Genomic DNA, 16,076 nt, shown 5'->3' with positions numbered 1-16,076 from the left:
TGTTGTTGTTGTTGAGGAAGGGAATCTGCTAATTCCTGGACCTGTTTCCATAAATTCCTTTGATATTGGGTCATATATAGCTGGTATGCAGCTATACGTGACACCAGCATGGACCCCTGGAATACCTTTCTTCCTAAAGTATCAAGGAATCTATGTTCCTTTCCTGGAGGAGTAGATGAATGTGGCTTCTGTTTCCTTGCCTTTTTCTGAGCAGATTCCACAACAAAGTAATTGTGTGGTAACTGTGGCTTTTGGAAACCTGGTGTATGCTGGACGAAGTATGTAGCATCTGTTCTCCTATTAACTGCAGGCACAGAACAAGGATGCTCCCAAAGGCGGTGTTGAAGCTCTAGAAGAACTTCATGGATAGGTATTGCCATGATCTCCTTTGGTGCATCTACAAATTGTAGGACCTCTAGTGTCTTATGTCTAGTATCTTCTTCAGCCAGCAGTTCAAATGGAATGGTATCTGCCATTTCTTTAACAAAGTGTTGAAAAGATAGGTCCTCTGGTGGGGACTTCCTTTGCTCTTCTGGTGGAGAAGGTTCAGATGGAAGGTCATCACTGTCAGTATTAGAATCAGTATTGACGTCCTCCCAAGTATTTGGTGGCTGCTGGAAATAAGATCCAGAAGGATGTGTAGTATCCTGCAGAAGAGGATGCTTTGTCATCGATGCAGATTTTGGAATTTGAGTTGGAATTTGCTTTGGCATTGATGGAGGCAGAAAAGGTCTCGACTGAGAACCGAAGGGCACAGATGGCATCGACGGGAACGGCCAATAAAATCTCCCGATGGACAGGCTGCGAGGGCATCGAAGGACTAGGAAACAGCATCGAAGTCTTTTGTAAGCCCGATGGTCCAGGTGTATGATCCAAGTCATGGTCATTGTCCTCAGATGAACCTGGAATCGGAATTGGCGGTGCAGTCTTTGGTTGCGGGTGTAAAGATGGCTCCGATGGAGGTATCGTAGCACCCGATGGTATCTGTGTCGGTGCCGGGAGGGCACCGAGCAAGGCATCGATCCTTGTTAGTAGTGGAGCAAATATGGTCGGCTCAGGTGCTGATGGTGGCATCGGTGTCGATGGAGGTTGGAATTTCTTCCAAGCTTCGGTGACTGCTTGCTGAATCATCGAGGTGACTACTTCTTTTGACACTGGGACAGGATTCTGTCACCGGAGAAGGAAGAACTGGCACTGCTGGTACTTCCACAACAGTATGTGTCGGTACAGCCTCTAACACAGTTGCCTGCGGAAAGCGCCTCGGTGTCTCAGGTACAGAGGGGCATGGAAGCTCTTGTACCCGGACCCATTTTGTCATCGGTTCGACCTCCTACGAACTCGATGTGGTCACTGATGGATCCGAAGGAACGGAATTGGATCGGTGCCGATGACGTTTTTTCTCTCAATGTTCTTTACTGGCGGACGAGGACGCTATCAAAGATCCTGATGGCATTGGTGATGATTGGTCACCGAATTTCTTCTTACCTCTTTGCTTTTCAGCAGAAGCAGCCAGTATTTTCGGTGATGACGCCGACAATGATGATGGAGTGATCCTTTTAAAAAGTTCCTCCATCTTGTCAATCCGGGCATGCCTGCCCTTTGGTGTCATCTGGGCGCAGGTTGAACATGCAGACCTCATGGCCTGATCCCAGGCACAAAACGCAAATGTCGTGCGGGTCTGTAATTGACATTGTCCGGGGACAATTAGGACATCTTTTGAAACCGGTGGCCAATGTTGAAAATTTTTAGGCCTGGTAACGGTCGGTGACTTGCAGATACCGGTTATAAAAAATAACCAGAATCGGTGAAAAAAGGCTCCAAAGAGTGGTCACCGAACAGGAAGTCGAAGGGAGACACGATGGGAAATTTTTGTGACAGAAAATATTAATTTTAGGTGAAATATTCTGAGAGGAAAAATAGTGAGAAAAACTCAGAGCTCCTTCAACGCGAGGCTAAAAACAGCGCTGAAAAAGAGAGACTGGAGGGAGACCCCTGTGGATGCAGGGATCATGGCATGCTGGGCATGCTCAGTAGGCTCAGTGTGCCAGCCAAAAGTTTCTAGAAACTTTGACAGAAGTTTTTCCGTGAGGGGGCTCCATCGATGATGGCACCCATATATGAGGACTATCATCCTGCTTGTCCTGGGATAAGGAAATTAACAAGTTAGTTTAAATTTCACATTTTTTTTCTCACCTGGCTCCATGTCTACAATCAAACAGTCCGGATCCTCATTCTCTTCTTCTTCTGTATCTGCCTGGAATCCATCAACTTCCACTACCTCAGCCTGAAATGGTAAGAGACGTTTCAGAGACTCCCAAAACTTAAAATGTGTCAGAACAAAATAATTCCACTGAGGATCAAAGGCCCATCTTTAAACAAACTAGAGCAGAAGAAAAAGGAAGGAAAGATGCTAGGGAAAACTGAACACAAACCTCCAACATGTATGGGCAGAGAAAGCTAGGCATGCTGGAAAGTGTAGTCAAGTGTAAAGTAGAAAGTGTAGTCAAGACTTAATTAAACAAACACACACTGTTAATGTGACTCCAACATTGCTCTATGCTTCAACGGCAAGAGGAAATGGGGGGGAAAAAAAAAGGATTTGCATCCACAAAAAAGCAGGGGAGTAGCTTGCTTGATACGGCGGTTACTACCCCAAACCAAATTAGCTGGATACTTCACTGCTTCAACGGTAGGGGGAATGATGTAAAGATGATTTATATTACTGGGCAACAATGAAAGTGTTACTGACCTAAAAAGGTCCTACTCTGTAGTATCTTGATGTGCTGAACATGAATATGACCATGAAAAGTTTTTATTGGCTCTCGTTTTGAAGATATTTAATATAGTTCACTTTCTATGTTTAGTCATGTAAATTTATCCAGGACTGTAAATAAGCCTAGAATGATGTAATATTGCATAATACCATCATGCACACATCATCCAGAGTTTATTACATCATTTTCTGATGCAATGCAGTTCTACTGCCATGCTGCTGCCGAGTAAGCTGATGTCAGCAGTGTACTATATGAAGCCCAGTCAGAAAGGGTGAGCATTTGAAATATTCATGCTGGCTGACTACTGCTGGACACTCCGCAGAGATGCTCCCGAACAGGTGTACAAGAGACAAGCAAAGAAATCTAAGACGTAGTCTATTACTTCATTTTTCAAACGGTATTAACCGTAGGTCTCCTACTATTGGCATACAGTTCAAGATGTAATTATATTATTGCATATTACAAAAAAAACTAGAGCCAATTTTGCATTTTCACAGTCACATTCGTGTTTAGCACATGGAAATTTATAAGAATTGACTAATTTCATTTCCGTAACATGACTTTTGTGAAAATTTGTTGCCCAGTGTATTCGGACAACAACCAACAAGAACTGAGTTACATAGGCTGGATAAACATGCGTGGGAGTAGCTTGCTATGACGACAGTTACTAAACAATTAGCTAGATACTTCACTTAGATGCAGCTCCAGCACTGCTAACTACATAGATGGTGAGGGTGGAAGGGATGGCGGGGTGGAAGGGAAAGAACAAAAAGTCACTTACAAGGGACAAGAGAAACAGATAAGTATGGGAAAAAAAAGTGAAAGCTTGCTGGGCAGACTGGATGGACCGTTTGGTCGTCTTCTGCCATCATTTCTATGTTTCTATATATGTAGTGGTTAAAGGAGAATCAGCAAACGTGCTGGGAAATGAATTCAGTGCGCTCCTTGCTATGGATGGTGTTTGACTCTGGGCAAATCACTATATCCCTATTTAGCAGTTTACCCAACTATAATTGGGTAAAGCAGAGTTGCTTACCTGTAAATAGGTTTTCTCCATGGACAGTAAGACAAATCAGCTAATCAAGTGAATGATGTCTGACAGCACAGACGTGGAAAAACTCACAGCTGTTACTGACAAAAAAAAGTCTTGAGCATGCATGGACATTTTTGCACAGCCGTCCCAGCGTGAGTCCTGTCAGTTATTCCCTAGATAAGCTTCAAATTTAGGGAGGTGGGAGGTATTGTGTGGCTGATTTGTCCTGCTGTCCACAGACAACACCTGTTATAGGTAAGCAACTCCATTTTCTTTGTGGACAAGCAGGACAAAACCCCACACAAGTGGAAACTCTCTAGCTAAGGGTCTCCATCAATATATGGTATTGTTTTAACATTTATTTATAGATATATTTTTTGTGCAACCTCCTAGACAAACAAAAGGGAAGTTGAAGCTGTTAATGAAATACATTTTTAAGAACTGACTAAAATTACTGTAATTGCATGAATCTTGTTCCAAATAATAATGTTTGTAAAAGTGCAAACAGTTGACTAAGTAGCCGGTTTACAAATGTCTTGAATTTAAATGTACAATGGTGGATGCATTTGCCCTTAGTTGGTGTACTGTTACCTTTTGTGGGCATTGTACTCCTGCTTTGGAGTAACAAGAGACACCCTATGATAGCCAATTAGATAGTGTTTGTTTCTTACCTAGCCATTTCTGTTGTTCAAGTATGCAAGGATTAACTGTGCATATTTTCTATAAGGTTTAGTTCTGTGTAAGTAAAGTAACGCTCATCAACAGTCCAGGGTATGGAAATTTTGTTCTGTTGTGGAGAAATGTTGGAAGTTAATGTTTGGTTTAGCAGGTGTTGCTTGCCTGTAACAGGTGTTCTCACAGGACAGCAGGATGTTAGTCCTCACAAATGGGTGACATCACGGGATGGAGCCCTGTACGGAAAACTTTTCTGTCAAAGTTTCTACAAAGCTTTGACTGGCACTGGCACACTGAGTGCACTGAGCATGCTCAGCCTGCAACTATCCCCGTGAGCCACAGGTGTCTCCCTCAGTCTTGTCTTATAGCTAAAAGCGCAAGCGAAACTAAAATAAAACGTGAAAACGTATAGAGATCCAACTCCGCGGGGTGGCAGGTGGGTTTCGTGAGGACTAACATCCTGCTGTCCTGTGAGAACACCTGTTACAGGCAAGCAACACCTGCTTTCTGAAGATGGAATGGGTTAAAATAAATAATAAAATAATGAAATGAAGACTTCAGCAAGAATGCAGAACAAGTGAGAAACAGGCATAACCTTGAGCAAGAAACTGAAACAGTGGCTACACAAATTCACCCATTATAAGTCCAAGGCCAGAAACCAGTGAACAGAAAATTATCTCAGATAAAGGTATTTGGCAGCTCTCAATTCTAGCCTTAGTATTAAGAAGTTTCTGTAACTTTCCATGCCTAATATGGTAAGCCCCGGAGAAAGAAAATAAGTAAAAACACTGTGCTATTTAACAAAGCTAAATGTGATGGATAAGTTGAGTAGATTCTGGGACAAGTCATTATTGGAACTGTCTCAAACTACTCCCGAGAATCGACTGTATTTCTCGCATTCTTTTTTTTTTTTTTTTAATTTATAATTTTATTGAAAATACAGTACATATACAAAATGTAACCAAGTAACAATACCATGGAAAAAACAACCAAGAGTATAACATGTACAGAACAATTACGTTCCAAAACATTTGATGAAGTATACTCATGTGCAGCCGAGAACAAACAAAGGCCAACATATGTACCGTCAAAACCATATCCCAATCCCCTTCCCCCCCCCCCCAATCCAGGTTACCACGTGAAACACATTGCTCTAAAAGATGTCTGTCTTGGTACCAATAAACCTTGCTAATATATAATCGATCCCTGTGTCCGTGTGTTATCTATGAACCCGTACACCACCTGTCCAAAGTATAGAGAAGCTTGCGTGTGTATGTGTGTATGTGCCCAAAAAGCTAATTAGCTAAGTGTGCATCCCCTATGGAATAGGGTTCTGAGCCTTTAGCCATTGCATCAGCGGCCTCCAAATTATCTGAAAAGATTTCAGCTTGTCATGTTTGACAGCGGTAAGATGGGATAGGTGATACTGTCTGTGTAACCTATGAAGCACAACTGCCCTGGTCGGTGTGTCTGGTAGTTTCCAGGCAGCGGCCAGTTCAGTCCTGGCAGCTATGTATACTTGACTGAGAAATGTGTTGGTAGATTTCGGGTATTTGTCAGAAGGAACATGCAACAATACGTTTAAAACGCTCGGGACTCTAAAGCCCGGTACTACTGACGCTATCCACGCAAAAAGCTCGTCCCAAAAGGAGGTAACCTTCGGGCAGTGCCACCACACATGGATATAAGTAGCAATGTGTCCACAGCCTCGCCAACATAAATTAGAGATGGCAGGTATCATTCTATGCAGTTTATCGGGGGTCAAATGCCATCTATACAGCACCTTATAGCAATGCTCTTGTATGGAGGCCGCAATAGACACCTTAGACAATTGTAGAAAAATGAGATCCCAATCATCTTTAGAGAGGACTTCTCCGAGGTCCCTATGCCAGGCTTGAATGTGGGTCGCCTCGTAAGGTGACTGATTATTCAATAGTTTGTATATTTTTGATAGAATGCCCTTCATTTTATCGGAATGCTCACAAAACGACTCAAAGAGCGTTTTAGATGGATGAATCTGGTTGGTCGAGATCAGTGAGCGTATAAAATGGCGAACCTGCGCATATGCTAGTACTTGCCCGGAGTCATTGGGCCCTGGGAGAGATAGGGCTGATAAAGTGCGCAAGGTACCTCCCATCAATACCTGCCCAAAGGTAGTGAGCCCATGCTGTTCCCAGTCAGCTAGGCGAGTATTATTCCTGCTTTGGAAAAGATTATTATGGAAGAGGCGTGAGGATTGGAAGTATGCCTTATTGCCCACAAGCTTAGATTTCCAGGCCGTCCAAACCCGTAAAGTAGTATGTAATGCTGGGGGCACCTGGGTTAACGGAAGCCAAGTGGATCTAGGTTGCCAGGCTAACGCCTGAATAGGCATAGACCCGACCTGCCTCTGTTCCAGTTGGACCCATTGTTTGACATCCACTGTATTGTAAAAATCTACCAAAAATCGAAGCTGTGCTGCAGCATAATACCACAGGAGATTCGGAGCCCCCAATCCCCCTGCCCGTTTGGGTAAGAATAGAACTGAACGAGCCACCCGAGGCGGCCGTTTCCGCCAGATGAAGCCATAAATTTTGGCCTGCCACTTCTTTAAGAGAAGTGAGGGTATAAAAATAGGGATAGTGGAGAAAAAATATAGCAGGCGTGGAAGGATGACCATTTTAACTATAGCCAACCTACCCAGCCATGAATGGGAATCCCTGTACCAAGTCAGCATATCCCTATCAAGTTTTTTTCATAGAGAAGTATAATTGAGAGAGTGTAATTGTGACGTATAGGGACCAATCTGAACTCCCAAGTATTTAAGGGAGACGCTGGCCCATCTGAAGGGGAATTGTTTTTTGATATCCACTACTGTCTGTTGGGGTAAAGTGAGATTCAACAGTTCCGATTTCTCTAGGTTTACCGTGAAGCCCGACACCTTATGGAACTGTTCCAGAGCGTCCGAAACCCCCTTTAAAGAAATTGCAGGGTCAGTTAAGGTAAAGAGGATGTCGTCCGCAAAAAGGGACAGCTTGAAATGTAAATCTTCCATTTGGACTCCCGTAATCAAGGCGGACTTCCGCACTGTCAAAGCAAAAGGTTCCAAAAAAAGAGCAAAAAGCATAGGGGACAGTGGGCATCCCTGCCTAGTTCCTCTCTGTATATCAAGGACCGGGCCGTAACCCCCATTAACTTTAACCCTTGCTTGAGGCTTCTCATACAATTTCTTTATCCACAGTTGGAAAGAAGCGCCAAAATGCATGGTGTCCAAAACCCGAAAGAGAAAGGGCCAATGAACTAAGTCAAAGGCTTTTTCTGCATCGATAGCCAGTAAAGCAGCCGGTAACTTATGATGGTGTACCCAATCTATTAAATCTATGACCTTTCGAATATTATCACTTGCCATACGAGAGGGAACAAATCCTACTTGGTCATTATGTACGAGGGAGGGAAGAATGCCCTTAAGCCGTTCTGCTAGTATCCGGGCTAGAATTTTTAAATCTAAGTTTATCAGGGAGATTGGGCGATACGACCCACAATGGATAGGATCCCTTCCCGGCTTGGCCAGAACCGTAATACCGGCAACATTAGCATTAATCGCTATCGATGCAGTAGTGCGCAAAGAATTAAACATCTCCAAAAGGGGTTCCGCCACCACAGACGAAAGTTTTTTATAATAACTGCCCGTCAGCCCGTCTAGACCCGGGGCCTTACCCGGCTTTAGGGCTGTGATCGCCCGTTGAACCTCCTCAAGTAATATGGGTGCATCTAGATATTCCTGTTGTGAGTCCGTGAGAGTGGGTAAAGACAAATCCTGTAAGTACGTATCTATGTCCGAATCTAGTATGGACTTATCTGCGCTATAAAGTTGACCATAGAAATCAGTAAAGCATTTTCGGATTCCTTCCGAGGACGTAATGAAGGGACCCCCCTTATCTTTTATTTTAATGATGTTATTTTGGAGGAAGACTGCCTTTAATCGGCGGGCCTTGTTGCCCTCCTCAAAATATTTCTGCTTAACCACATCCAATTGAAACGCTAGTTTATCTGCATCTAGCGCCTTAATGGCATCACGAATGCCAGTCATTTTTTTTTTTAGAGTCAGCGGGCACTGCGTTTGCATATGTCGCTGAGATAAATGAGCTAACTCAGCAGACAGGATTTGTCTTTGTTTCTCCTTCTCTTTTTTGCAAAAGGACGCACGGGAGACAAGGAGACCCCGCGCCACCGCCTTGGAACAGTCCCATATCGTTGGCGTGGGTGTACTATCAGCCTGATGTTGTTGAAAAAATGCAGTAAGCTGCTCACCTAGATGGGCCACAAAAGTGGGATCCTTGAGAAGACCTTCATTTAATCACCAGAATTTCAACCCCGGGTCTCTATTATGGAGGTGGAGCCGTATCCAAACCGGAGCGTGGTCAGACCACACAATGGGCTCAAGGCCAGCATCGGTCACCCAATTTTGTGTTTGCCTATCCACCAAGAAATAATCCAGTCTGGAGTAAAGTTGGTGAGCTGGTGAGAAATAACTATAACACCGTGAGTGGGGATTTCTCTGCCGCCAGGCGTCACCTAGTTGCCAATGGGATATCAAAGAGGATAATTGTGTCCGCACCTTTTTGGGAACTGTGGAGGTGCGTGTGGAGTTATCTAGAGAAGGGCTGTGAGTCACATTGAAATCCCCCCCCAGAATTATTGCCCCTTCCGCATATTTAGTCAGCACCTCATCTATTTCCTTGAAAAAAAGATCCTGTCCCGTATTAGGGGCGTAAATGCTAAGTAAGGTGATCACCTGCTGGCCCACTCGTATTTTGAGTAGCACATAGCGTCCCCCAGGATCCCTAGCAACCTGTAAAACTTCATGGACAAGATCCCGAGCAATAAGGATACCCACTCCTGTATATTTAGAACCTTTGGTGCTAGCTGCAAGATATTGATGAGGATAAAAGGAAGATGACAATACTCTTTCATGCCGTTTTTTCAAATGGGTCTCCTGGATTAATGCAATAGAAACATGATGGGTACGTAAATCCTGATACAATAAAAACCTTTTGCGATAATGATTAAGGCCTTTTACGTTAAGGGACATAACACACTCTCCCTGATCCATTCCCCTAGATAATGTAGCCATAAGGGACAGGATAGTAGTTACACTGCAACACAACAGGAATCAAGCCACCCCAGACAATTTGAACTCTAGAGTCCCCTGGATAAAAGAAACCCCCAACCCCCCCGAACCACAACATCACCCACTGGTTCCCGTGAGTGAAAAAACACCACTCCGGGGAGTCACTCTCCACCAGCATGGCCCGCAAGCTCCCGCCCCCTACCCTTTACCGAGAAAAAAAACACAACAAAGAACCCCTTACATCCCCCCTCTCAAAATGTACCAAACCAAACAGTCTCACAGCATAATGAAGTCCCAGTAGTCTCCCGCGGACCACAGATAGAGCCCACAGCGTACTTCTGCAGGAGAGAAGCATTGGAGTATAAAAGAAGAAAGTAGCGCAGGTGCATCTGGTCCCCTGCTCCCGTCAACGATCCCGCCGCTCAGAACAGGAAAATCAGCCTTGGTCAGATAACACAGCACGTGAATCCTCAGAATGGCGGCGCAGTCTACTTCCTCCTTTCCCGACTCTGCGCCATTTTGGATGGTCATCCAGTTTCGTATGCCGAATAGGCTTCTTCGGTGCCTCAATACTAGGTCTGTAGCCAGCCTTATTAAGTGCCCCCAGAGCATCCGCAGGTGTTTTAACCCGCGATGTCACACCGTTGAGCGTGAATTGGAGCCCAAACGGGAAGGTCCACCGGTAGCGAATGTTCTCAGCCCGTAAATACGTGGTAATTTCCTTCAGTTCAAATCTTTTGCGCAAAGTCGAGGGCGCCAGATCTTGAAAGAGTGACAAAGAGTGGCCTTCCCAAGACCAGGAATTCCGCTTGCTCGCAATCTCCATGATTTTGGATTTTAGCAAAAAGCTATGACAGCAGATAACAATATCTCTCGGCCTGGTGTCTGTGCGGGGGCCAAGAGCCCTATGCGCTCTCTCTAACCTGACAGGTTCAGGTAGAAGTCCCTCCGGCTGACCTTCAGAATCCAGGCGGTGGGTAAGAATATAGTCGCAGATAGCGCTGGCTGTTTTCATAGTATCCCCAAACTCAGGCGCTTCTGGGACCCCCCGAATTCTAATATTGCAGCGCCTGGAGCGATTTTCCAAGTCCTCCAATTTTTCCTGAATGGAGCCAAAATCAGCTTCCATAGCATTCTGCTGTGTAATGATGGTATTCATGGAGGTCCCATGGGCATCCACGCGGGTCTCGAGCTCGTCTACTCTAATGCCCAGGCCAGCTATATCCTCGCGGATGTCCGCCATGGAGGCCATAAGCTCTTGTTTATGCGTCTTTAAGTCAGCCCTAAATTCAATAAACCACCCTCTAATATCATTTTTAAGTTGGGCTGTCGTCTCTGCCCATTCCGCGGTCTTTCCCGTTGGGGAGTCGGGTACCTGCGTCAGTGCTGTGCTCGCCGGGTCCGTGGCCTGCGCCGGCCCTGCCTCATGGTCATCGCCGAGATCCGGGGGGAGCTTGCTAAACTGAAAATGCTTGAGATCTACGGCTTTTTTCTTCACCGCCATAACCGCCGGTGTCGGGAGACTGTCAGCTGCCGAAGCGCACTCGTTTGAGGGGTGTAGCGTGAGGGAAGCCGGGGTTCGCCACTAATCTCGCCACATCGGGAGCGGAGCAAGGTTGTTACGCGGCCATCTTGTTCGCCGGCGGAAGAGCGCCCCCCTATTTCTCGCATTCTTAAACTGTCTCTTATTTCCTACTGTTACTTAATAAAAGATAATTGCTTAGTTACAAGGCTGAGAAATTTCTTTTACCAATTATACAAACCCGAGAGGAATGGTCCTCGGGAGGTAAGCACAGAGAGAAAAGGTCCCCTGTGAAGGACTTTTACCTGGAGACACCTTCCTCACAGATGAACATTTCTCACAGGACAAGCAGGATGGTAGTCCTCATAAATGGGTGAGTACCGAGCTGAGGATGCCCGAGAGTGCACCAAATGGACCCAAGATGCGTGAAGGGCGCGATGACGTGGGTAGAGTTTGGAATGGAGGGCATCCAGAAATCCTTAAAGGGTTGGTGGAAGGATGTTGGGTAGTTAACCCGAAAGGAATAAGAGTAGACGGACTGGCCAAACATGGAGCATGCCGGCCAGTCGTGTGTAAGCAATAATGGGCTGCGAAGGTATGGAGAGAACTCCAGGTTGCAGCCTGATAATATGTGTACAAGCAGCAGCAGCCGAAGGGAAGCTATTAAGGCTGAGGCGGATGGAACAGAGTGTGGTTACACACAGTGTTGTAGTGAAAAGCCTGCTTGTTGGTAGGAAAAGAGATACAGACCGTTTATTAGGAGGAATAGGTCTGTTTGCCAACTGGAACTCGCAGCTTGGCTCTTGCCACAGAAGGAAAGAGTTAGGTGGAATTCCTATGGAATGTAGGCAAGCTAGGTAGAATACAAGCGTAGCCTTTCTGTCCAAGAAAAGGAAAGAATCCTCTTGCTCTGGTGAGAGAGATGTTGGAAAAAATGGGCAGAGTATATCCTGAGTAAGGTGAGATGCAACGTCTACCTTAAGAAAGATAGAAAGTTGAACTTGAGAAAACCACTCAGTGACGGAGGAAAGCAGGGTCATATGAGTATGTAACTAGAAGTGTATAACTCATTGACACTGCTGGCAGAACTGACATTTATGAGGGAAGAATGTCCCATGCCAAACTGTGAAATGTATGTATGTATGTATTCCATTCTGTGAATAGTGAAAATAGAGGCGGCTTGATCAGTGGATAATCCATGGTAAGCTGACTCAGAAGGGATGTACCGTAAATCGGGTATCCCCACTCCCAAATGATACACCAGTTGGAACAGAGGTGTACGTATGTGGAGGATGTTTGGGGAGCAGAATCCGAGGGAGCAAGAGAAAGAGTGGTGTGGAAAAGAAAAAAGGGTATTACCCTTTTGTATGCGTCATGTGGTAAATCCTGCCATTTGAATGGTAGGATTTAAGTGTGGAAGGTGTTGTGGCGCTACCAGAAACCTGAGAACATCAGTTAGTCTACGATGTGGGACTGACTGGTGAGGAGGTAGATTGGTTACTGGTGTGATAGACTGAGAAGTATGGGAAGCATACTGGTCTCGGTCAGGACGAGGGTTAGAGAATAGTGAACCCCGTCCCTGTTCCACATTAGAAGAGTGCTGGCTATGAGAGGCAGCAGAAGAGATATAGTTAAGAGGCCCTTGATGGAAGAAAGGCATCTATGGAAACACATTGGAAACATGTATAGGGAGTAGGATCTGTGCACCGTATGGTTCGATTCAGACGCAGAGGGCAAGTTTGGTTGACCTCAGCGTTAGAAGATTTTTCTCTTTACACATGTAGTCGGAGACCATTCGAGAGGATAGAAACCTGCATGGAGAAGGTCTGCTAGTGCGTTCAGCAATCTCTTAGATGAGTGGCTTGAGGATACATGAAATGAGCAAGGGCCAAGGATAGAGCTGCGCAGCTTCTCAGCAGGGCAGCTAAGGTAATGGGTGCTTGTGTGTTAGAAAGCACATTATCCCTATGCTGTCTGTCTGTATGCACAAAGGTTTGTTGCAGAGGCAGCATTGGAAGGCATACGGGTATAACTCATGACTATAAGCTTCAGAAAGTTTATGAGAAAACTGTGCCTGGAGTGGATAGACGCATATAGGGTTTGTAAACTTTTAGGCCAAACTTTACAACCCTGAGTAAATGCGAGCATGAGCAGAATCAGACTAGGTTTTGGTTCTAGATCTGTAATATGGATGAGGGACGAAGCGGTTGCACAGCTTAGACCCACTAATATTGGAATGTCACTGAATGTAACCCATAGCAGTTTTCTATGAGGAAAGTGCATAGTGAAAAAACCCCATGGCCCGACAATGAAGAATTGAGGGCCTGAGGTAGTAGAAGATGCACGCAGGGACATGTAAAAAAAAAAAAAAAAAAAATAAATTTTTTTTTTTTTTTTAGAATGTCTGCGTGTATACTGGACAGGAAGGTCTTTATGACTGTGGTGTCCAGAAGTGTTGTATAAGGGATTTATGGTAGTGACAGTAATCCCAGTTAGGCAATGTATAGTGAGTCATGAAGAAGTTAGAGCTCCTTGCATGGACTGACTGTGGTTGTGCAGCTGTCCTTGCAAGGAAAAGCGTGAATGATGTTGCAGTCCGCAGAGAAACAGCATTCACCAATAGTGATTCAATGAAAAAGTTCGGCTGCCGAAGGTGATGCCAGTGGCAGATTTGTTGACTCACCATAAAGCACTTAGAAAGATTAGAGTAATATACTTACTGCAATCTGGAAGCATGGAAACAAGAGTTACCATTGTACCATCCTGGACCTCAGAAATACCAGAAATTTAGTATTTCTGAGGTCCAGGATGTGCAGAGAGTGACTACTTTCTGTGGAAAGAAAGAATAGTGCAATTAAAACTCCCCAACCCCCCTCCCTTCTCCCCTCTGCACTTTGCAGCGCCTGGGGGGAGTGTACCGGGAAGTTTGGTACAAGGTGGGGGTAGCCGCTCTGATATCCGGCCAGATGGGAGACCAAGAGGTGTCCCAGTGGAGGGCTGAAGTAATCTGGATATCATGTAAGCTCCCACGGGAGTGTGAGCGGTAAGTCGTACCCGCATGTCTGCGTGCTGTACAAGATGACACTGAGACCTGACGTCAGGCTTCAAGGTAGACTTATACTTGAGGCAATATTTGCTGAGGCTCGTGTTGAGCAGATCAGCGAACGCACCTGAACTTTGGTTTTGAAGCAGAAACCAGAGGACAGAGCATTAATCGGTACAGAGCCTCATTGCTGAGAAGGGAGGAAGCCCTGACGCAATCCCAAGAATGATAGAGGGGTTCTCCTGGTATTGTGGCTGACATAGCTAGCATAGCGATATGTGACACCAATACAGTTCTTGAAAGGCACATGACCCAGAACTTTTCGAACCATGTGGCCCGAATTAGAGAACACATCTCAATGGGAATGCCGCAGAAGCGGGTACTTACCATCCGACGAGGATCGCCGCAGTATGAGCCGGTGAAGATTGTTGGTATCGTCGATATCCGGAGTCCTCGAGGGGTAGGCCGTGGACGTAAAACATCCGCCTCACTCTGAAACCTGGTATGGTGGCACAGGTACAGAGGAGACAGGTCAGGCGTGAATGGCATTTCGACTGCTATTGAAAACAGAGGGCCAAAATCCCGCACCACTTGACGGTGGGGCACGCCAGGAACAGGGGAGCCCCTTGGAGCTCATGCTCCCTCCCTCGTCGTAGCGGCTCGATGTGTAGTGACGCCAATGCAGAATCCGTTGGACCTCGATCCGGTGTTTCTGGAACACCAAGGACTGCTGAAACTGTACGGAACAGTGCTGATGGCAGTGGTGATGTTGCTCTGCCCGAGCATTGTCCAGTCTCAAGAAGGATAGCACCGATGAGCTGGATGGCGTCAGCAAGCGGACGATCACTGTGTCGGTGACAATGGGCGCCACGGTGCTCGGCCCGGTCATTCCCCAGCGCCGAGATGGAAGCCCTCGCTGTCCTTGATGGCGAAAGATGACGGACTGTCAGGATGCCTGCTCTGCTAAAAAGGGGATTTAAAAGAGCCCAAAGCATGGAGCACTGTGTGCTTGCGAGGGCATTACGTGGCGGTGTTATGTCGGTAGTGACGGTATCAAGGGCGGCCGAAGTGGCCTCGAGGTATCGTCAAAAATAGATATGAAAAAATGTCGATGACTCGGCCAGAGTAATGATGTCAGTGATGGAGCACTGACAGCATCGGCATAGGTATCTATGGGAAGGATGTGGCATCGAATAGTCGAAAAACATCGTTATTAAAAACAAGAAACCGGCATCGATGGAGTCAATGACCGCATCGATAGGAACGAAGACACCGATGGGAACGACGTGGGTGTCGAGGGCATCGATGCCCAGCGATGGAATGGGCCCGGGCATCGACGGAATCGGCTGGCATCGGCGCCCATCGGTGGCATAGACTGGCATCGATGCCCATCGATGGAAAGGCTCTGGACCTCGATGGCCTCCATAATTTAAGGGATGGCATCGAGGAAGTGACCCTGGCATCGATGGAAGTGTCCCGGGCAATGGTGGCATAGACCGGAGTATGCGTGGCAACGACGAGACAAGGTATGCGTCGAGGGCATGCACCTGGGTAAGGCAGCACCGAAGGAGCCCAAGGGAAAGACAGCACGAAGGAATAAAAAACCTGGCAGCACTGATAAACGATGCAGGGAGGATGGCATCAGGGTACTGCGGGGGAGGGGTACTGATGGCACCTAAAATCCACGACAGACCGAGGAGGGGTACCTACGGTAGCGATGGGCATCGACTGCGCGAGGGTACCGGGGAAGAAAGGACCCTAAGAAAAGGGGCCCTGGCGGCAACGAAAACCGTTGAAGTCCCTGTCCCACTAGCGCTAATAACCAGCAGAGTGTCACAGAGAGACACTCGCAGGCTATGTGTAGCTAACTGAAAAATAGGGAGAGGGAAGGCTTCAGTCGGTTAACAGGCTAGAAGGTG

At 46.2% G+C, this 16,076-nt stretch overlaps 1 protein-coding gene across 1 annotated transcript in view; it reads right to left on the bottom strand.

Moving 5' to 3' along the window:
• Positions 1-16,076, bottom strand: part of CHAF1A (chromatin assembly factor 1 subunit A) — a 384,823-nt gene that overhangs the window by 27,949 nt on the left and 340,798 nt on the right. Inside the window, 1 exon segment of the mRNA XM_029614524.1 lies at positions 2,194-2,284. Within this exon segment, the coding sequence (XP_029470384.1) occupies positions 2,194-2,284 (91 nt within the window).

The sequence above is a fragment of the Rhinatrema bivittatum genome, chromosome 8 (assembly GCF_901001135.1).
Source record: "Rhinatrema bivittatum chromosome 8, aRhiBiv1.1, whole genome shotgun sequence".
NCBI classification, from domain to species: Eukaryota; Metazoa; Chordata; class Amphibia; order Gymnophiona; family Rhinatrematidae; genus Rhinatrema; species Rhinatrema bivittatum.
The sequence above is the reverse complement of the archived record's forward strand: the minus strand, read 5'-3'. Positions and strand labels throughout refer to the sequence as shown.